Source organism: Peromyscus maniculatus, chromosome 21 (genome assembly GCF_049852395.1).
Source record: "Peromyscus maniculatus bairdii isolate BWxNUB_F1_BW_parent chromosome 21, HU_Pman_BW_mat_3.1, whole genome shotgun sequence".
In the NCBI taxonomy this organism is placed as follows: Eukaryota; Metazoa; Chordata; class Mammalia; order Rodentia; family Cricetidae; genus Peromyscus; species Peromyscus maniculatus.
Window position 1 is genome coordinate 48,737,602 of NC_134872.1, and position 22,279 is coordinate 48,759,880.

The 22,279-nt window shown below is 54.6% G+C and overlaps 2 protein-coding genes across 2 annotated transcripts; one reads left to right on the forward strand and one right to left on the reverse strand.

Moving 5' to 3' along the window:
• Positions 1 to 5,323: 5,323 nt before the first annotated feature.
• Positions 5,324 to 9,221, forward strand: Gnmt (glycine N-methyltransferase). Its single transcript, XM_006990838.4, has 6 exons — positions 5,324 to 5,582; positions 7,270 to 7,397; positions 8,131 to 8,241; positions 8,438 to 8,580; positions 8,673 to 8,794; positions 8,883 to 9,221. The coding sequence occupies exons 1-6, from the start codon at positions 5,377 to 5,379 to the stop codon at positions 9,052 to 9,054; spliced, it is 882 nt and encodes a 293-aa protein (XP_006990900.1). The 5' UTR covers positions 5,324 to 5,376; the 3' UTR covers positions 9,055 to 9,221.
• Positions 9,222 to 9,347: 126 nt separating this feature from the next.
• Positions 9,348 to 21,880, reverse strand: Pex6 (peroxisomal biogenesis factor 6). Its single transcript, XM_042266571.2, has 17 exons — positions 20,950 to 21,880; positions 19,443 to 19,606; positions 18,999 to 19,082; positions 14,006 to 14,108; positions 13,778 to 13,911; positions 13,151 to 13,262; positions 12,673 to 12,881; positions 12,103 to 12,298; positions 11,862 to 11,938; positions 11,485 to 11,617; positions 11,202 to 11,407; positions 11,040 to 11,101; positions 10,736 to 10,844; positions 10,347 to 10,463; positions 10,150 to 10,227; positions 9,898 to 10,037; positions 9,348 to 9,710 (listed from the first exon to the last, which is right to left on the reverse strand). The coding sequence occupies exons 1-17, from the start codon at positions 21,829 to 21,831 to the stop codon at positions 9,574 to 9,576; spliced, it is 2,943 nt and encodes a 980-aa protein (XP_042122505.1). The 5' UTR covers positions 21,832 to 21,880; the 3' UTR covers positions 9,348 to 9,573.
• Positions 21,881 to 22,279: the final 399 nt, after the last annotated feature.

The following is a 22,279-nucleotide window of genomic DNA, read 5'->3' on the forward strand; positions in this document are numbered from 1 at the left end:
GGCTGCCCTCCTTCCCTCCCTCTCTGCCCCAAGGCTTTGCTGTCCCTGTGTGAAGAGTGGTTGCCGTCACCCCTCCCGCCGAATTCTGCCCTCGCCTGTTCTTGGACCTTGCTCCCTAATTGATTCCATTCGCCCCCTCTGGTCTTCCTAGTAGTGCTGGACATTCAGTCTCCTAACCAGGCCTTGGGTAAGCCCTGCTCTCCCAGGCAGGCCGGAAGGAAGAGGAGGGCCGCCTTCTAGGCAGAGCAGGCAGGAGCGCACACACCCCTGACTCTGTGCTAGGATGGGATGGAGTGTGCATCAGGGCAAAGTTGGTAACTACGATGTTGCCAGCTGTTCGAGCATTCACTCCCAGCTTTAAGACGCCTGCAACGTGAGTTCCGTGAAGATGGGCTCAGCCAGCGAGCCTAAGGCCCTCCTGTTAGTGAGAAGAGCTGGGCTCAGACTCCACTGCCCATAGCTACCAAGACTTCCTTCCGTACCCGGCACTCAGAATAATTCCTATTCAGCAGCTCGGGTTTCTTGGCCTTGACCTACCACTCTTAAAAATACCAAGACAGTTGATCCCAGCACCTCGGGTGGCTGAGGCGGGGAGGTTGCAGTTTCAGATCCAACCTGGATAAAGAGCTAGTTCCCAACTCAGACCCTGTGTGTCACAGAAGGGCGGGGAGACAGCACATTGTCAGGGGAAGTGTCCGCCAAGCCCAGGAGAAGCCCTGTGTTCATTTGGGGTGGATCGGTGGCAGGGTGCGGGCGGCCCTGGGTTCAACCCCAGCACTAGCAGAAAGGAAGGCAAGAAGCAGCTGCTGCTTGAAAAGCGTCCCCAGAACTCAGCCCTGGCCAGACTATCCACAGACCCCATACTCCTGAGCTGATTGGGGTGTGGTACAGAGAGGCTCCAGCACCCACCGAAGCTCCTGGGATGAGGCCCCTTTCCTCTGAGTTGGGACCCAAGTGTGGAGAGTGAAACAAAGTGGAAGTCGTCTTTGAGGGGTCCCAGTTTGGTCTAGCTGCCTGTTCCTCTCCAAGACTGATGAGCCCAGTCGTAAGCGACTGGTGGTCAGGAGATTTCAGTCTAGAGTCAGGACTTGTCCTGGACTTGGCCCTGAGATTAGGGGTTGGGTAGGGAGTGGGGCTGGAGCCTGGGGTTAGGAGTCAGGGAATCTAGTTCATCCTGTTGTTAACCCACAGCACTTCAGGGCATATCTTAACCTGTCCACAGAGCATCATTGATCTAAGAGCAGAATGAAGCAAAGCCCTGTCAATGTCCAGGGGTGTTGGCCCAGCGACCCAATCCTAGTATGGTCCAGACCTGAGGGCAGTGTGAGGATTGCCACACTTGGACCTGAGCTCTTGTAGGAACGGTTCCCTGCCTCCCAAGGCCCTGGTATCACCCTCACTGCTCCCCTGCCACGGCCCACCCCAGCAGGCCGACCTGGCCCAGTGCAGATAGGCAGAGGCAGGATCTGGCTGCCTAGGCTGCTCTTTCCACTGTTTATAGAAACCTTTGAGTTTGGGTGTTGACAGCACTTTCATAACTTCCCACCCCAGCCACATTAGCTGGAGCTGGAGTCAGGCCTGTTTCCTCATCAGAAACCTTTGATAAGAGTGGGAGAATGGCCTGGAGCGCTTAGTGCTTATTGGGTGGGTCTCCTGGAGACCAACTGGACTCTGTGTGCATGCGTGTGCGTGTGGATGTGTTTACGGGTCTCTCTGGCACAGGCTGACCTAGGTGGGATTTACTAGCCAAGGCTGGCCCTGAAGTTGTGAACCAGCTGTGCCACGAGCACGCACCATGTCCTGTTCTTGTGGACCTTAAGATGAAGCTGGGTGGAACCCACACCACCATTTGGAAATAAAGGAGCAGGACCCTAGTGAAGTCACTCTGTGCCCAGGGCTTGTCCTCAGAAGTGACTTGACAGTTATCAGTGTGATCCCATCACACTGACTGTGGAGCTGGGGATCAAGCCCAGGGCCTGCCATGCGAGGTGAGTGGTTTTGCCCTGAGCTGCATCCCCTTACAGTCGATCTATGGTGGCATTTCTCCAGCAGCTTTCAAGTCCCTGAGCACTTCCCAGACCCTCCGGCACATTCAAAGAGTGTTAAGGGATCCCCTGCTCTCTTAAGTACTCTTTTCTGGGGTGCGGGGTGGGTTTGGGTAGGGGGGTGGGTGGGTGAGGTGGGGGTGGAGTAATGAAGGGAAAAATGAAAGTGTGTCCTACACCACTTAGCTTTTCAAATCTATCCAGCCAATCCTGCATGAGGATCGCCCTGGCAAGCCATGACTATACAGCAAGACTTTGTCTACACACACAAAAAACAAAACAAAACTACAAAGTAGGTCTGGTGTGGGGGTGCACACCTTTATTCTCTCTACTTAGGGAGCAGAGGCCAGCGGGGGCTATGTAGTGAGACCCTGTCTCAACAGAATTAAAAAAAAAAAAGACACTGGGTTCAACAACACCCTCATCTCCAACATTACTAAATAACCTTCCTATCCCCCCCCCAAAAAAACCGTTCCCAACACCATAGAGGTGGTCACGTGTGCCTTCCTGAAGCGAGTACACAAAGTCCCGCTTCCACTGAGAAGGCAATGGTTTGCTTTGAGGCAGTATCTCACGCTGTAGTCTAGGCTAGGCTGGAACTCACTTATCAGGCTGCTCTCACATTTGTGGAATTCTCCTGCTCCAGCCTCCCAACTCTAGGATTCAAGCCTGAGCCACCATGTCCAGTTAATCCACCATGCCCAGTTAATCCACCATGCCCAGTTAATCCACCATGCCCAGTTAATCCACCATGTCCAGTTAATCCACCATGCCCAGGTTAATTCCTTTTTTTCCTTTCTTGATTTTTGAGATGTTTTCACTTTGTTGCACAGGCTGGCCTTGGATTCCTGAATTCATATGATTTCCTGCCTTTGTTTCCTGAGTAGCTGAAACTATACAGGTGGGTGCAGGGGGCCCATCACGAATACAGTCGTTTAAGCTGGGTATGGGGGCTCATGCCTAGAACCCTAGCATCCAGGAAGCTGAGGCAAGAGGCTTGCTTCCAAAACTAGAATGTCTAGTGCCAGGCCAGCCAGAGCTACGTAATAAAACTGTCCAAAATAGTGCTTCTCAATTGGTGGGTCATGACCCCTTTGGGGCCAAAGGACCTTTTCACAGGGGTCACATATCCAATATCCTGCCTATCAGATATTTACATTATGATTCATAACAGTAGCAAAGTTCCAGTTATGAAGTGGCAACAAAATAATTTTATGATTGGGACTCACCACAATGTGAACTGTATTAAAGGGTCACAGCATTAGGAAGGTTGAGAACCACTGGTCTAAAACAACAAAAAGACCAGCAAGAAGTCTCAACAGGTAAAAGTGCTTGCTACAAAGTCCGATGACCTGGCCTTGACCTCAGGAATCAGCTCTCAGGTGTCCATGCCATGGCATACTTTTTTTCTAAACACACACACACTCTTTCTTGTTTTTTTGAGACAGGGTCTCTACATAGCCCTGGCTATCCTGGAACTCACTATGTAGACCAGGCTAGACTTGAACTCACAGAGATCCACCTGCCTCTGCCTCCTAAGTGCTGGGATTAAAGATGAATAACCACCACACCCAGCTCCCCAATTTTTAAAACCTAAGTAAGTAAATAAAATGATAATCATTTAGGATGAGATTTGAAAAACGTCTAGGGTTGATAGATTTACTCCAAGAATATTTTGATAAATGACATTGGATTTACTTGAAGTTTCCTCCACAGAGACTAATGTAGCCCGGATTGGCCTTGAACTTTGTCACCTAGAATAACCTTGAACTCCTGCTCTTATCCTCTCAGGCTCTGCTCCAAGCACTGGATTGCAGGCATGCACCATAGCACTCAGCCTTCAGGGCCTTTCTGAGCATAGTGTCACAGACCTGTCTTGAGGGTCACTGAGCCCCGAGGCTGTATTATTTGAGCCTTGACAGAATCATTTGAGATTAACTCTGTACTAACAAAAAGTAAAAATGTGGGCTGGAGTAATAGCTCAACCGTTAAGAGCCCTGGCTGCAGCTGGAAGGTGGTGCTTCACATTTTAGTCCCAGGACTCGGAGGCAGAGGCAGGCAGATCTCTGAGTTCGAGACCAGCCTAGTCTACAGAGTGAGATCCAGGACAGCCAGGACTACACAGAGAAACCCTGTCTGGAAAAGCAAAAAAACAAAACAAAACAAAAAACCCAACCAAACCAACAAACCAAAAGGAAAATTCAAACACTCTCTGCACTTCCAAAGGATCTAGGTTCCATATCCCAGCACCCACGTGATGCTCACAATTGTAACTCCAGTTCCAGGGGATCTGATGCCCTCTTCTGGTCTCCACAGGCACCAGACACACATCTGTGCAGTCAGAACAACCATACAATACACAGGAAGTTAACAATCACGGGATCGTGGGTATTGGGTATTCTTCCAGCTCCGGGATTCTCCCTGCATCAGAAAGGCTAAGGAAGGGCACTCCTTCATTCTTACGCTCTGACCAATCTGTGAAGTTGGAAGTGTATGAACTTGTGGGGAACGGCTTTCTCCACATCAGAGTCCTGCTGGGATCTTGTCCTTGAGAGAGAAATCTAGGAACCCTGGTTGGGACTAGAAGGGTGAGTAGACAAATCAAATCGACCCTCAAGTTGTGAGGCTAGTTAGAGGCAGGGCACCACGCACCTCCGCTCCTGACCCGTACCCGCATGGGGAGCTGATGGGTGTCTTACATTCCCAGGTTGGCTCCAACTCCTGAGCATCTTTCTGCCTCAGCCTCACTGCCCCCAGCCTCTAGGAGAGTGCTCGGTGTAGCTCAGGGATTGGAAGGCCCAGACTACCTGAGGAGGCTCCTGGCCTGAGAAAGGGATGGGAGGAGGGATGGGGCCTGATGAGAGACACAACTATCTCCAGGGGGACTCGGCTCTTGCACTTGACTTCCCGTCACACCGACACAGTGGCCCTCTTCAGTGGGGTGTCCCTTCTGCGGTCAGTCGTGGGACACCCAGCTGTGCTGGGCGTGGTCTAATTCTGCTTTGCGTGGACTTCAAAGGCTTCTTCCCTTTCTCACTTGGTAGGGATGGAGTGGGCACTCGTCGATCTACCTTCTGTGGGCTCCTCCTAGCCCTGGGCCACCCAACTGCGTCCTGTTTGTTGTATCTTCCTACCGGGAAAACCAGGTCCAGGATTGCCTGGCTGAGCCATCCCCACTGCGGAGGCAGCCTGGCTGCGGTCCCAGGGCTCGGGGCCCAGCAGGGGCGTGTCCCCGCCCTCACCTGCCATTGGCCAGGTGGGGCTGCCCTGCCCGAGGGCTATAAGTGCGTAAGTGCGGGGCTCGTGGCCGGGCAGCCAGGCGCAGGTCAGGATGGTGGACAGCATTTACCGTACCCGCTCCCTGGGGGTGGCGGCAGAAGGGATCCCCGACCAGTACGCTGACGGGGAGGCCGCTCGTGTGTGGCAGCTGTACATCGGGGACACCCGCAGCCGCACCGCCGAGTACAAGGCGTGGCTGCTTGGGCTGCTGCGCCAGCATGGTTGCCGTCGGGTGTTGGACGTGGCCTGTGGCACGGGGTGAGTCCAAACAAGAGCTGAGAGACTGGCTTGGCCAGGAGCGCCGCACCGCAGGAAGGCCAGTGGGGCAGCCTTTGCGGCCTGGAGCCTGGCAGGCAGCGCTGGCGGGTCAGGCAGGAGTCCCTGCCCACGGGGTAGAACGGGCACGGGAAGAGCACCTGCTGAAACAGTGTGCGGAGGGGGCCAAGGAGACTTGGCCCAGGGCGAGGGTGTGAGCAGAGAAGGGGTCATGGGCAGGGAGAAGCCGGACTTCAGTCAAGCTGAATGGATCCTTGGCTCTAGCATTGTGCCTCCTGTGACGGCCTCGGGCAGTGTGAACAGGACATTTGTGACCTGTTTGCACAGTCAAGTGCTTTGCCAAGAGTTTGGGTTGCATGTGTTTCAATCTGTGACAAAAACCCACGAGGTAAGTAGTGATTCTCTCCAATTAGCACCTAGGAAACTCGTTCCCGAGAAGTAAAGGCCCGCGTTTGGTGGAGAGCACACAGACGAGGACAGTTAGCGTCTGGCCCACACTCCAACCCAGCAGGACACACACCGCCCCCTCTCCATGAGTTACTTTATTTCCAGGAGCCTCGTGTGCCCAGTTCTCAAGTGCACATTTGTAGAGTGCCTGGTTCCGATTATTTTTTAAAAACTATTCAGCTGGAGAGATGGTTCAGCAACTAAAGAGCCCCGGTGCTTTTGCAGAGGACAGGTATTCAGTTCCTAGTACCTCCGTCAGCGGGTTCACAATGGTCGGTAACTCCACTCCGGAATTGAATGTCCTCTTCTGGCTTTGGAGGGCACTGCACTCACATGCACACATAAGACATAATTAAAAATTTTGCCTTTAACCCCAGCACCTGGGAGGCAGAGGCAGGTGAATCTCTGCGAGTTCAAGGCCAGCCTGGTCCACAAAGCGAGGTCCAGGACAGCTAGAGCTGCAACACAGAGAAACCCTGTGTGTGTGTGGGGGGGTAAATTTAAATTAAAAAGTGTCGCTGCCAGGTGTGGTGGCACATACCTTTAATCCCAGCACTTAGTGAGGCCTACATAGGTGGATCTCTGCATTCCAGGCCATATAAGACCCGAACCCTAATAAATAAGAGGGGGGCAGAGGGATGGCTTAGCAGTTAGGAGTACTTATGCTCTTACAGAGACCCAGGTTTGGTACCCAATACCCTCCTTTGGCTTCTGCGGACACCAGGCATGCACATGATGCATGTATTCAGGCAAGACACATAAAATTAAAATTTTGAATTTGTTTTTTAAGGGAGGGTCTCTTTTTATAGCCCTGGTTAACCTGGAACTCACTATGTAAATCAGGCTAAAAGCCTTCAAAAAAAACTTTTTTGCTAAGTATAAGGAATATACTCATCCCGGGCAGTGGTGGCGCATGCCTTTAATCCCAGCACTCAGAAGGCAGAGGCAGGCAGAACTCTCTGTGAGTTCGAAGCCAGCCTGGTCTACAGAGTGAGTTCCAGGATATCCAGGGCTACACAGTGAAGCCCTGTTCCCCTAAAAAAATAAATAAATAAAAGTAAAAAGAGGAATATCCTCATGGACCACCTGAGGTCAGTGGAGGAAGCAGAGGAATGGACTATGAAATGTCACGTTTGGAGAAACGCCCCATGCACGGCCTCCTCCTTGGCCTCCCAGGCTCTCCTAACTGGTCCTCTCAGCCCTCATCTCTGACCTCATCCAGAGTGGACTCTATTATGCTGGTGGAAGAGGGTTTCAGCGTGACGAGTGTGGATGCCAGTGACAAGATGCTGAAGTACGCACTTAAGGCGCGCTGGAACCGGAGGCAGGAGCCAGCCTTTGACAAGTGGGGTAGGTAGGCCCAGCAGGGCCCTGGCCACATGCTCCCAGGGCCACTCTCTTCTCTGCCCTGAGCTCTTTTGTGCGGCGTGGGCTGACCAGTTTTCCTCAGGGTACAGTGAAGTTCCTGTCATCCTCCTAAAGAGGAAGGCTTCGCTGTCAGAATAAGGTACCAGGCGTAAAGAACGGGCTTGTTGGGGCTGGAGAGATGGCTAAGAGGTTAAAAGCACTGGCTGATGCTCTTTAGAGGTCCTGATGCAACCACACCATGGTTCACAACCATCTGTAATGAGATCTGGTGCCCTCTTCTGGTGTGCAGGCAGAAATGCAGGCAGAACACTATGCATAGTAAACAAATCTAAAAGAACGAGCTTGTATTTTGGTGCTCAGGATTGACTTAGGCATACTAAGTAGATACTTGACAACTGAGCTATGACAGCATTTTGGCTTTCCCATGTGGCCTGCTCTGGCTAGGTTAGGTTCAAGCGATTCTCCTGCTTCAGCTTTCCATCCAGCAGGGCTAGAGGTGCACACCAACACACCGGACCCTGCAGAGCCCCTTTAACTGTCTACAGCATCCTGTCTCCCCTCCCTGTGAAAGCCCATAAGTAGAGAGCTGGCTTTTCCAACAATGGCTCCTCCCATTTCACTCTCTATGTCCCCACTGAGTCCCACGTGTCCCTGGGTGGAGGTGGCTGCCGCTGTGCTATGATGCCACTGATTCTGTCATCCCCCCGGCCTCCAGTCATTGAAGAAGCCAACTGGTTGACTCTGGACCAAGACGTGCCAGCAGGAGATGGCTTTGATGCCGTCATCTGCCTCGGGAACAGTTTTGCTCACTTGCCAGACAGCAAAGGTGAGTGAGCTTGTGGCCTTGGCTGTGGCTTTCACCGTGAGCTCTGCCGTTTCTGATGGGGGCTGGCTGGCTGCCTTGACAAGGCAGACCTGCTTCTTGCCTCTCTTCCTTAGTGCTGGGGCTTGGGAGGGAGATGGGAGGGAGTTGGTGCTGGAGGCCCAAGCGGATGGTGTCTGTGGCCCTGCCTGGCACCCAGGTGACCAGAGTGACCACCGGCTGGCGCTGAAGAACATTGCAAGCATGGTGCGGCCTGGGGGCCTGCTGGTCATCGATCACCGAAACTACGACCACATCCTCAGCACAGGCAACGCACCCCAAGGGAAGAACATCTACTATAAGGTTGGGCTGGCCCCGAGTGGGAGGTGTGAGTGGAGGCCGGGAGCCCCACGGTGGCTTACGGAAGCTAATGCAGCTGCCGCCGCTGCTTACAGAGTGACCTGACCAAGGACATCACAACCTCAGTGCTGACAGTGAACAACAAGGCCCACATGGTGACCCTGGACTACACAGTGCAGGTGCCAGGCGCTGGCAGAGACGGCTCTCCTGGCTTCAGGTATGGCCCGCTTTGGCGGCAGTGAGGTGATGGTGGTGGGGGGAGCTGAGGCCAGCAGCCCTCACCATGGCTGGGGGCCCTGTTGCAGTAAGTTCCGGCTCTCTTATTACCCACACTGTTTGGCGTCCTTCACGGAGCTGCTCCAAGCAGCCTTCGGGGGCAAGTGCCAACACAGCGTCCTGGGCGACTTCAAGCCTTACAAGCCCGGCCAGGCCTACGTCCCCTGCTACTTCATCCATGTGCTCAAGAAGACCGGCTGAGTGTGGCTTTGGATCCTGGAAGCCTCCTGCCCAGACAGTGGCGGCCTGGGGTGGGGCTAACTCATGTCCCCATCCCAAGACCAACCCTAACACAGATTCTGCAGCTGGGTGCAGGGATGTGGGGTCCGGCAAACGGGGAGTCAACAATACAGTCTGTGCCGTTTGAATCCCCCTGTGCCTCCTGTTTCTTTGGGAAGTAACATGCTCCCGGGGTGTCCAGCCCCGCTCCGCCCCGCCCCTGACTCCTCCCATAACCTGGCCCCTCCCACCTCAACCTCTTGCAACATCACCAGCAGGGGGCAGCATACACTTTATTTTCCGTCACAGAACCGGTACCTCCACACGATTCCCAGGCTGCCAAGCTCCCAGGCTGTCAGGTCTGGCCCTCCTCCCAAACACAAGGGCCTCCCACTATGGCTCACAGGGGATGTCCTGCAGGAAGGCAGCCTTCGGGTGACATGGCGGCAGCAGGTGCCTTCAGCAGTGTGGGCAGATGCAAGCAAAGATGGCAGGCAGCTCCTAGCAGGCGGCGAACTTGCGCTGGATGCGCTTGTACCGGAGTAGCTCCTGCTCGCTGACTGAGGGCTGCAGCCTGGCTGCGGCCTGCAACAGGTCCTCCATGGTGAGCAGCAGCGCTGAGCTCCCCAGCTCGAGCCCTGAGGGGCGGCAAGGAAGGGTAAGGCCAGAGCCCACCCTCGCTGAAGAACCGAGGCCTAGTCTGTGCCTAGGAAGGAGGGAGCCCTGGGGAGGCACCTTCCTGCTCAGCTATCCCTCTGAAATGCAGGGCCGGGCCTGTCTCCCACTAGCGCTTTGGTCCCCTCTGGGGCTGGCCAGTGGGCTCACCTTCCTCCAGGTCTCGAACCCTGCGTTTGAGGGCAGCTGTCATGGCGTCCGAGCAGAGAGAATAGAGGTCCGCACCTGTCAGCTGGGGCGGGCAGCGATCCAGCACGCTCACCAGGCTCACAGAGGCCTCCAGCTTGAACCTGTTACACCCATACCAGACATGTTAGAGCTGGCTTCACCCCCTTCCAGAGCCTCACTGACCGGCACACATTCCCCGGCCATCCCAAGGCCCAGCTCTTTGCCAAAGCATACTTGCGCGTGATGGCACTCAGAACCCGCAGCTGGGAGGCGCGGTCCTCACTTGCCCCTACAAACACCAGCTTGTCGAACCTTCAGAGACAGAAGCGGTAAAAGCTCAGGGCTGCCAGCCGTGAGAGGTGAAGGATCTGCAGAGGTCAGGACACAAGCCTGGAGGGGTCTGGATGGGAAGAGAGGGCCAGGATACCCACCTGCCAGGCCGCAGGAGGGCGGGGTCCAGGAGGTCTGGCCTGTTGGTGGCTCCGATCACAAACACATCCTGAGTGCTATGGAGCCCATCCAGCTCAGCCAGGAGCTGAGACACCACTCTGTGGAGGAGGCAAAGGCCAGAGAGTCCGTGGTGTGCCCTCAGGCTGCCGGTGCCTCTCTTTGAAGGCTACTTCAGCAAGGTCCTTGCTGAGCTCGGCACCACGTCCCTCTCCACACCGGCAGCCCTCCTCCTCAGAGTTCCACACCCAACTCCTTTTTAGCTTCCACTCTACCAGCTCTGAACTGGAAGGGCAGATCCCCGATCTGAACACTAACCTCACATCCCTCCCATCTGGGATCCCAGACTCCATTCCCACACTGGACTCCTGACCTGTCCATCACACCTCCAGAATCTCCGCTTCGCCCCCGGCTTGGAGCTAAGGAGTCGAGTTCATCAAAGAAGATGATGCACGGGGCGGCAGCCCTGGCCCTGGCAAACACTGAGAGAGAGACTCTCGGGAGACGGTGTCAGGGAGCGTGAAGTCGGGGCAGAAGGACGGCAGTGGGCCGGGCAGTTCAACCCAGGCAACTGCCCGACTCGGCTGACCATGAGCAGCAGCTGGGGGAGGGAGGTGGCGTCAGGGCCACTGGAGTTGGACAAGGACCCAAGGCTCCGCCTCTCCCTGCTCACTCACCTTCCCGCACGTTCTCCTCACTCTGGCCCACGTACATGTTGATGAGCTCTGGTCCCTTTACGCTGAGCGACAGAATGGATGAGTGAGACCCATCACACGTGTTCAGTGTATACAGTCGTCCTCTCCTCCCGCCCTCCCACGTTTCCTCCCACGCCTGCCGACCTGAGGAAGGTGAGGCTGCACTCGGTGGCCACGGCCTTGGCCAGGAGGGTCTTGCCCGTGCCTGGAGGCCCGTGGAGCAGAAGGCCTGATCGTCTCAGGCCCAGGCTTAGCAGCTCAGGGTGTTCCAGAGGGAGCTGGATGGTCTCCAGGATCTCCTTCTTCACATCCTGCAGCCCACCCACATCGTGCCAGGACACTGAAGGGATCTAGTGTGGGGATCAGAACAGGCGTGTAGGGAGGCGCAAGGAGGGAGCGGCCGCCCACCGCGAGGACCTGTTCTCACCTTGGGGGCGCCCACAGCTTGGGAGTGAGCAGTTTGCAGTTGATCCAAGGCCTGCCCAAAGTCCTCGGCCAGCAGGGGAAAGCCAGCCGCACACAGCGCCCCCTCATCCTCCTCACTCAAGCTATCTGCCAAACTACAGAGAGAAACGCGAGGCTAGGCTTACACCTGTAACTCCACACAGTGAGCTCCAGGGCAGCCAAGGCTGAGACCCGGTCTTAAAAAAATGAAAATAAAAAAGGACCAGGCCCACCAGGTTACGGATTAAGATGGTCACAACACAACAGAGAGAACAAGAGAAAGAGACAGGACCTCTCTGCGGGTTCCACTGCGTTCTCCCCACCTGCCCAGCCACCTTGCCCGTGGCGAGTCCTCCTTACCCCGAGGCCCTGATCCTGGCACAGGCTATCCGGCTGGTGTGGGTCAGAAGGGCATAGAGGTCCCCGACCACAAAGCCCTAGGGAATGATACGAAAGGACACATGGGCGTGGCGTCGCAGGTAGAGCCCGTGGGGTCTGGACTCCAGCTGCAGAGGCTTTGGTGGTTCCCCGTCTCACAGGACACCGCCTCGTGCAGGACCGGAAGTCCTTCGCGTGACGAGGACCCTGCGCAGACACTCACTGCAGAGCGCCGTGCCAGCTGGGGCAGGTTCACCTCCTGGCCCAGGGGAAGGTGGGCAGTGAGGGCCTGCAGGACTCTGAGCCGCTGCTCCTCGGACAGCACTGGCACCTCCAGCTCATGAGGAAATGCTGTGTGCACGTCAGCGGGCAGGTCCTGGGCACGGCTCGTGGTGGCCACCACCATCAGCGGAGGGCAACTGCAGACAGAGGGACGGGCGGAGTGTAGGACACAGATGACAGCTCTTGAGCTGTGGGGTGACGGGTGTCGGGACTGGGTAGGGATGAGCGCCAAGTCCCAGCGCGGCCTGTGGGGACACTACTGGGGGGTCTGTGCGTCACAGGGGGGGTCTGTGCGTCACAGAGGGAGCTCATGAGGACAAAGGCCTCAATCCAGTGCTTCCTCCAAAATGCAAGACTGCGCCCTCCTGCGTCTGGTGACTCCTAAGAATTCAGCCCCTGGCTAGGCAGGCGAGATGTCTGAGAAGCCGGCAGGGGTGAGGAATTAAGGAATACAGGGCTGCAAAGATTTAGGAGGTGGCTTCCCCTTCATCACCCGCCTCTCTGTAAGTACCTGCTGAGAGGGTCCTCATCAAGGAGGAGGTGACGCAGTGTGGCTACCACACGGGCATCCTCTCCCAGGCCATCGCGGTCCCGGCCTAGAAAGTCCACGGCCGTCAGCAACAGGACAGCGGGCCTGCAGCGGCGGGCCCGGGAGAAGACGGCCTGCAGCCTCGCCTCCACGGCTGCACTGCTCTCAGCACAGAGGCTGGAGCAGGGCACCTGTGCAGGGGAGAGGCGGGAGGAGTCAGGAGCACACCCTCCCTGTGGGGAGCAGGGATGGGGAGCAGGGGTGGGCGAAGCAGGAGCACTGTTTACCCTGGCCATTCCTTGGGACCTCTGAGGAGCTGAGCATCATGGGCTCTACATTAGCCCAGACTACCGGGTTCCAGGGTTAGGGCTGCTGGGTGGTAATGAGGGAACAGAGGAAGAGAGAGAGGCAGAATTTGAGCTGGGGGGAAGTGTGTGGGGTCCTCTCCAGAAGCCCTCACCTTCAATAAATGGAGCCCAAGGCGGCTACATGCAGCCGTGACTGCTGTGGTCTTCCCGCTGCCTGGCGGCCCTCGAAGAAGTACACAACTGCTTCCTGTGAGCAAGGCTCCTCTGCGATTAAGGAATATACACTGTCCGCCACTTTCTGCCCAAAGGTTGAGACCCCAGGAACCCGGGGACCCTTGGGCCCCCAAAGCACCCTGTTTCTCCTTGGGCCCCCCTAACCCCCACTCAGGCTGTCTCCACCGAGGCCCTCCCTGTCTTACACCCTCTCGGGTGCTCAGGCAGAAGCATGGAGCTCAGAGTGCTCTGCAGCCACAGCCCACTGTGCCTTCAGTGAAGCCTCGCCTGAGAGCTCTGGGCTGAAGAGCAGGGCGGGGTGGGGGGCTGGGTTGAGACCTGGGCCACTGGAATGGGGCACTGGGTCCCTCAGGGATGGAGTGGTAAAGGCCAGGGTGGATCATGGGCTCCCCAAGTGGAAAATCAGGCTCAGAGACAGCTCCTGGGAGTCTGCTGGTGGCCTGGACTAGGTGTCCTGGCTTGCAATGGGTGGACCATTGGGAGCTAATTCTCTGGATGATGCTCTGAGCAGGCCCTCCTCAGGCCTGGATTCACACCTCACTCACCCAGGCTGCAGGTGAGGCTTCAGGACGGCACAGAGCTCGTTCACCAAGGCCTCCAGGCCTGGAGGAGACAAGCTGTCCCAGGGAGTGGACCTTTCTGAAGGCAGCAGCGGAACCCGGCTCAGGGCAGAGCCTGCCTGTGAAAGGTAGGAAGAAGCCCATGACCCTAGGGTTCCCACCCCGCTGCCAGGCCTCCTCCCGCCCAAGGCCTCCTCCCGCCCAAGGCCTTACCATGTATAATGAGGTGTGGGTGGTATCCGCCAGGAAGACTCTGGCTGGACCAGCTGGGGCTTCCCCAACTGTTTTCTTCACTTTAAAAAACACCTCCCGCCACCTGTAAGAGAGGCCAAGGAACCCGAGACCGAGAGTCCACATCTGCCCTCTCTAAGAGCAGGTGGCTCTCTCATAAAGGATGGACTTAGGAGCAGCACAGGTGATTACCCTGAGGCTGGCATGACGGGGGCTGGGAGGGAGGAAGGCAGGGGTCCTGTCTGCCTGACTGGACCGTAACACCTCTGAGGGCAGCTGTCTGTCCTCCTGCACCCCCGTCCGGCCATCAGATAACCAGGAGGGCATTTCTCCAGGCACATGTCCTAGCCACCCGCTCCAAAAGGTGAAGCCGCCATCACTGAGCATTGCGGCCTAGGGCCACTTCCCTGGCTTCAGAGGAGTCTCTCTCCTGTCCTCCTGCACCAGGGTCCCAGATCTCAGACCGAGATCCCTTGTTTCTTATTCAGTAATCCAGCAAACTCGAACTGAAGTTACACTCCTTCATAATGCCATCAAACTCTAGTCCCGGGGAGGCTGACGCAGGAAGGTCGTGAGCTAGGCAGGCTACACTACAGTAGTAGAGGGGGATGAGTAATTCTCTGTCCTGCAATTATCTGTGAGGCTTTAAAAATAAATGGCTTTCATGTATTCGGAGTCCATTGGACAGGTTGGTGACTGCCAGGATCTTGGGGACAGGGAAAGAAGAGGGAATGATTACTGGTGGGTAGTGTTTTTGTGGTTAGGAAAGTTCAAGAACTAGAGATGTTTGCACAATTTTGTAACTACAATGAAAACTATTGAATTATACATTTGTTTATTTTGAAAGAGGTTTGTGTTTTCTCAAATTCATAACCTCAAGTGACCCTCTGTCTCGGTTTCTTAAGTAGGTGGAATGATGGGTACATGTCACCACAACCAGCTGAATTGTACCCTTTAAAAGGTTAAGAAAGGCCTCAAATGATGGCGTACACCCTTAATCTCAGCTCAGGAGGCAGAGGCAAGAGCATCTCTGAGTCCAAGGCAGCCTGGCTTACACAGCAAGTTCCAGGACAGCCTGGGCTACATAGAGAGACCCTGTCTCAAACTCCCCGCCTCCCAAGAGAGTGTCAGAGGCCAGGTTGTAGTCAAGGTCTTCCAATCTCAGAGTCACTCACTTTAATTTCAAAAGTGAACACTGGGGCCAACCAGCTGGCTGGGGAGGTAAAGGCGCTTGCGACCAAGCCTGACTACCTGAGTTCAATCTCTGGAACTCACATGGTAGGAGAGAACCAACTCCTTCAAGTTGTCTTCTGACCTCCATAAGCTCCCCAACACACATTTTTAAATAAATAAATGGAATTTAAAAAAATATTACTTCATCCTTTGAAAGAAAAAGACAAAAGCACAGCCCATAGGCTCATCCTGATTCTAGTCCAATGGGTCTGGGTGTGTTAGGCATCTGTATTTTATGCAATCTGAAGGTATAACCAAGGCTAAGCAGTCACCCCCAGACTGTGTCACTGTGAATCAGAGGTACTTACGCTACTAACGGGAAGAGGGTAAGAACAGATAGCGGCTAGTAACTCAGTCTCCCGGACAGACGTGATTAAATTCTCCTCCTTTTAGTTCTCAGGAACAATTACACTCTAGGCCTCTCTAAGACCCTTCAGGATGCAAACTCCTTTACTCAAAAGGTCATACAGTTGCCAAGCTGCCCACGCTGGCAGCAAAGGTGGGTGGGAGTGCTTCCAAGTAGAGGAAGGTTTGGCTACAAAAGTCTTGTAAGGGGCTAGGTAGACGGCAAGGCTGTAAAGTACTACCCAAACAATAGAAAGGCCAGAGTCCAGAGCCCTAGAGCCACATAAAAGATGGGTGGGTATGGTCACCTGCCTGTAACCCCAGCAAGCACAGGAGGAGGAGACAGGGACTCACCAGGGTGAGCTGGTGAGACAGACTAGCCTACACAGAGTTCCAGGTGCAGAGAGACCCTGCCTCAAAATATAAGGTGGAGAGCAATTGAAGACACTTGATGTCAACCTCGGGGCCTCCACACACACACATACACCTGCACACCCATGGTCACAAACACATACCCCCAACAATATTTTCTCTAAGTCTTATGGCTGGCAGTGGCTGTGTTAAAAACTAAAACCTAAGGGAAAGTATGTGCTGTGTACCCAGCCTAGAGCTTGGTGCATGCAGGTGAAAGCTTGTGTCTGAGCCCAGCTCTAGTTCAGAAAACTGTTACTACTGTAGCTGAGTGTACAGCCTCACACCTCTACCACGCCGGAAATCTTGTCAGCACACCCTGGAAGCGGTGTATAGGGAAGCAATGGGGCATGGTACTGTGGAGAGCTGGGGAGGGGCCGGCTTCTTCAGCGGAGGGTGGTGCTCCACTTCAGGGAGCAGAACGGCCGGAGATCCACTTCACCAGAGCACTGCTGAGGGAGTCCTGGGTGGTGTTCCAGAACGCCAGGGGCAGGGGCTGGGGAGGCAGTGGACCGATGACACCCAGGCAGCTCCGATTGGTAAAGGGAGGCTGAAAAGAGCCCATCAACGATGGAGTTCCTTTCTAGGCAAGCTAAGGAGCTCCTGGGTTTCCTCACCATGCCTAGGTGGCTAACGTCCTACACCTGCCCTTGAACTCAGCTGCTTACTTTCCCAACCTTGGTTTCCTTGAGACCTGCTCAGGGAGAGCTTTGTGCTCGGCACCCAGAAGACAGGTAAGCTGGAGCTGGTCAGCAGCAGTCCAGAAGACGACCTGCTGGTGCTTTTTCCTTTGACAGTATGAAGTGTGGGTGGGCTTCAGTTTCTCCACAGAAAACTAAGTCAGGGGCTGTGAGTTTAGTTTAGTAGATAGAATGCTTGCCTAGCCTAACCAGTGTCACCCTGAGTCAGAGGTGTTTAAGCTACTAACTGGGAAGAGGCTAAGGCAGCTGGCAGCTAGCACGAAGCCCTGGTCTGCACATTTAATTGTGTGTGCACACCTATAAATCTCAGGAGCTAGAAACAGGAAGGTCAGAAGTTCAAGGCCATCATTCACACATGTATTTTGAAGTTAGCCTGGGCTACATGAAACCCTTTCTCAAAAAATAATCCAAGTCAAGCTGGGCATGGTGGTGCATGCCTTTAATCCCAGAATTTGGGAAGCAGAGGCAGGTGGGTATCTGTGATTTCCAGGCCAGCCAGAGACCCATAGTGAGACATGTCTCAAAACAAAACAGCTAAGTCAGGCATGGTAATCCTAGCACTCAGGAGGCTGGGCCTGGAGAATTGCTCCAAGTTCAAGGTCATTCTAGGTTACATAATGAGTTTGCGGCCACCCTGAGCTACAGCGTAAGACCCTGACTCAAAAATACAGCACCACTGTGAGTTCAAGGCCAGCCTGATTTACAGAGCAGGTTCCAAGATAGCCAAAGGGGCACAGATAACCAAGTCTTAAAAATAACCCACCACCACCGTCAGCACCACCACCAACCACAACACACAGTCCTAGCTCTTAGGCATTTGTTCAACAAGACAGACAGGGCAGGGGAGACTAGTAAGTTCCAGCCCAGGTGCCAGGCTCCTCTTGGCCTAGGGTTGCTATCACAGGGAGCACCAGGCACCAACAGGAGTCAGGCTCTGGATGTTGACAAAGACGGCCCTCCTGGCAGGGCGTCTCTCTTGGCATAGGACACAGGATGAGGCAGAAAACTTGCAAATGACAGCTGTCCAAGTTGGGCTAGCCTATCTGTCAACTGTGCTCCCTAATAAAACACGAGGGGAGTAGTCCTCCCTTAGTACTGTCGAGGGTTCCTTCTGCCTTAATAAATTTTTTTTTAAAGATTTATTTATTTTGTATACAGCATGTATTCCTGCAGGCCAGAAGAGGGCGCCAGATCTCATTACAGATGGTTGTGAGCCACCATGTGGTTGCTGGGAATTGAACTCAGGACCTCTAGAAGAGCAGTCAGTGCTCCTAACTGCTGAGCCATGTCTCCAGCCCCCACCTCAATAAATCTTTTAAATAAACGACAAAAGCAGGAAGGGCAGCGAGATGGCTCGGTAGGTAAAGGCACTCGCTGCCATGAGGGTGCACCCGAGTGCTCAGACTCACACACACACACACACACACACACACACACACACACACACACACACACACACCACAGAGAAATGTAACAGAAGAAAATACTACAGGCGATGAGAACCAGTCTAGGAAAGGCAGAAGGACTACTGCCTGGGGTACATTTTCTTCCCTTCAGAGAAGGCTAAAGTCGTCTCTACTCCTTTCCCCCATGAAGTTTCATGAAGCCCTGGCTGGCCTTGAACTCACAATCTTCCTACCTCCACCTCCCAAGTACTGTACACCACCATCCCCAACTCATCCGTGCTGGGGATTGAACCCAGGGCCTCCAGTCAAGCCAGGCAAGTGCTCCACACTTAACTGTAGCTCCAGGTCCATTAAAGTGTTGTTTGTTCACTCAGGGTTGTGTGTGTGTGTGTGTGTGTGTGTGTGTGTGTGTGTGTGTGTGCTAGGAACCAAACAGAGAGCCCCCTCACATGCTAGGCAAGTGCTTTACCACTCCTTACACCCCAGCCCTAGGCAGTGATTCTTAACCTGTCTTTGGTTGGTCCACCTGGGAACCAGAAACTGCATTTTTTTTCCCTCTCTAGCAGTAATAAAATATCCTTAGCCGGGCGGTGGTGGCGCACGCCTTTAATCCCAGCACTCGGGAGGCAGAGCCAGGTGGATCTCTGTGAGTTCGAGGCCAGCCTGGGCTACCAAGTGAGCTCCAGGAAAGGCGCAAAGCTACGCAGAGAAACCCTGTCTCGAAAAACCAAAAAAAAAAAAAAAAAAAAAAAAAAAAAAAAAAAAAAATATTATTAAAATATCCTTTAGCACAAAACTATTACATACAACTTGGGAGGAGACTGTTGAACTGCACTTAGCTTATGACTCTGGACCACAGAGGAGGCGGCAGCTGCATACCTGGGCAGTTTCTCCAGGCGTCCTTCCAGAATCTCAACGTGCCCAGCTGCTGGTACACACAGAACATCCCCTTCCTGGACCACCCTGCAACACATCAGTGGCCTCAGTCAGCTCACACTGGGAGTGTCAGGAAGTGTGACATACTGTCACATCTGGGCTGTTAAGACCCACAGCTTCCAATTTTTAGGGAACAATTAAGACTTAGGTTGTTGGGGAGATGATGGCGAGGCTGGAGACGGGGGCGTCCCTGGCTCTTTTGGACCAAACAGTCCTTTTCTTCTTAGAACGCTCAAATCACCTTCCAAGGCTCCCTGCCACAATGCTGACTATCATGCAGTTCCTAAGCCAGTAGCCCTGGGGTACTCGGACCTGAGGCATGGGCTGGCAAGGATGGAGAGGGACAAGGTGAGGTGTCCTTTTCCTTAAAAGGAGTAGGCAGCTGACCTGGGTGTGTGAAAGTGCCGGTAAAGAACATGGTCATAGTTTCCATTAGAGCTGTAGTGCGGTGAGGACACAATTTCAATGTGCAACTCTCTGGCAAACGGAGGCCCAGACAGCAGGGAAGAGCTTCTTTGGTCTTCATGGGTGATGGAGCCTTCCAGATACCTCTAACGGAGAAACAATCATCACCTTACAACCTCCAAGGAGACAGGTTTTACCCTCTTTGCAGCCATGGTCTACATCTGCCTTTTGTCTTTACAATATCAAGGCTAGCAGTCTGAGGTAGCCAAACTGCGTTATCTCTGTTGTCCTTAGAAAACCAAAAGCGATCCTAATGTGTACTAAGAAGCCATGTCAACTCTTTGTGGCCCTGGTTCCAAAAAGCTGCATGTAAAGAGAATCTTTCTGGACCTTTCTTTGAAACCTGTCACTTAGCCCAAAGCCAGTGAGGGGAAAAGAAATGTATTTTTGAGCCGGGCAGGGGTGGTGCATGCCTTTAATCCCAGCACTCGGGAGGCAGAGCCAGGCGGATCTCCAATATACCAGTTTCTTTCAGTCAGAAGAAACCCACTCCCACTGTTACTCACACATGGACGTCTTAGTGGACTTGTTTGCTTAGTGTGGTTTGAGGGCTAGGGCTGGATCCAGGGCTTCTCGGGCTAGTCAAGTGCTCTTTCACCGAGTCACATACCAGCTCCATCTCACAGTATTAACTGGTCACTCACCTAACAAGTTTCTACAATGATGGACATGTTTTTACATATGACCACTGGGCACTTGAGGAGTTAAATCAATGCAAGAGCTGGTGGTGTTCCAGCTAGGTAATTTCAAGTACACTTATATGCTTAGAAACTAAGCTGCACTGTGCACCCCCCCAGCACCACTGTATTTTGTAAAGTAAAGGCAGAAACCAAAACACTTCAAGAATGTCTCTTAAATGTATTTAATAAGATATCAAATACCAGGCACCAAAGATAACAAAGAGCCCTTTCAAGGAATTTACAATATATGATTGAGGATTAGACAGATTATATAATCATAAAAAGAATAAAGTAAATATCCTAACAAAGACTCAAAAGGCTGGAGGAGGGGAAAGGATGTTAAAGTTATGGTACTGAGATCATAAAAGGATTTAAGGAGTTTTCTAGGTAGGCCTTGAAGTAAAGGATGGTAGACTTTTATCAGGAAAAAGTTAGAAGAGGAGGTCAATGGAAAGTGTAGGCAGAAGGTACAAGTCATCATTCTGATGCAGCACCCAAATTACTGATTAGCGTAAGAGTCCGCACATCTGGTACTTGACAGTGAACCTCACCTTTCGCCTCAACACATGAGCTCTTCCCACGCACCACTATGGAGAGACAGTCTGATAATGGAGACTGGGTAAACAAGGCTAAGAGACCCGAAGTGCAAAGTCTAAGACTGTAAGGGACAGGGGACCGAAATTCTACAGCTAGCCTTCCAATTCAGTTAAGACAGATAAGAGGGCAGAAGGAAAAGCAGCAGTCCTGACCTGAATTCTGAGCTCTCCCACTTCCAGGGGGTCACAGCCGAGATTAAAAGCCAGCGTAGCAGGCACAAACACCAGTCCGTCAGCGAGTGGCTCCCCCAGCTGCCCAGAGCTGGGTCCCAGTCTCTCGGACAGGTCCCAGCGGGGTTCTAGGACCTGTACTTTAGCCAAGTGCGGCTGGGAGGTGTTTGGTAACTCTCCGACCCGGGTCACCCACACCCATTCGCCCTGGAAGAGCCCGAGGCCCCGGAGACATCCCCGGGTCACACCCAGTGTATCTCCAGCCCCTCCCAAAACTCCCTTAAGTTGCCGGACCGAGTGGGAAACGGCAAAGGAGGACACCACGGGCGGGGGTGGGGGGCGGCTGCGGTCCCTACTCTCCGGGCCCAGTTTGGCCCGCCCGCGGAGCTCAGTTACAGCCAGCCGCGTCCCTGGGCCCAGCAGCCCCTGCAGGGCCGGCCGCGTCTCCAGCACTCGCGAGCCAGGCACGGGCAGGATCTCCCCGCGGCGCACCAGCAGCGGCCCGACTCGGGGCCCGAGCCCAGGCCCGGGAGACGTGCCAAGCAGCGCCCAGGCCAGCGCCGGAGGCCGCCGCACAGGCCGCGCTCGCACTCGCTCCCCGGGGCCCAGCGCCAGGAGCCGCAGCAGGGCGCGGCTCACCAGCAGCTGCGGAGGCCCGGGCCCGCGCTGCTCGTCCTGGGAGCCCGGACCTTCTAGAGCCGCGACGAGCAGCGCGGGCACCGCAGGGCTTTCGCTCGCCGGCCGCAGCGCCAGCACTAGGCCCAGCCCCGTCGCAGGCCACGGGCCCCCGGGCGGCAGCAACACCGCCAACGGCGGCGTCTCAGTCGGGAAGGGTTCGAGGACGCGCAAGACAGCCAGCGCCATGGCCACTGAGCCCAGGGCGCCTCCACTTCCGGAACTAGCGGCCGGAACGGCCCTGGGAGCGAGAGGCGCTTCCGCTTCCGGCGGGGACGTGGGCGGGGCGCCGGTGCAGAGCCGGCCCCTGGGAAGATGGACGGCGCGCGCGCGGGCTCGACCGCCGCCTCCGTAGTCGCCGACGCATGCGCCCTTTGAGTCGGCGTGTCGGAGCATTTGCCTTTGCATTTCGGTAGGGGAAATAACGCCCTCTCAGCGGTCATGCCCCGTCGCACGTACTCAGTGTGTTACTGATCGAGAGCGGTTGGTGGGAAAAGTGGAAGGAGTCCGTCTCTTCCTGAGAAACCATAGTTTGTCCCGCTCAGCTGCGGGCGCTGAGGCTTGAGGGCCGCGGAGAAGGTTGTAAGAGGGCGTGGTAGGATCGTAAAACTGTCCCAGGCACGCCTCTGTGTGTGTA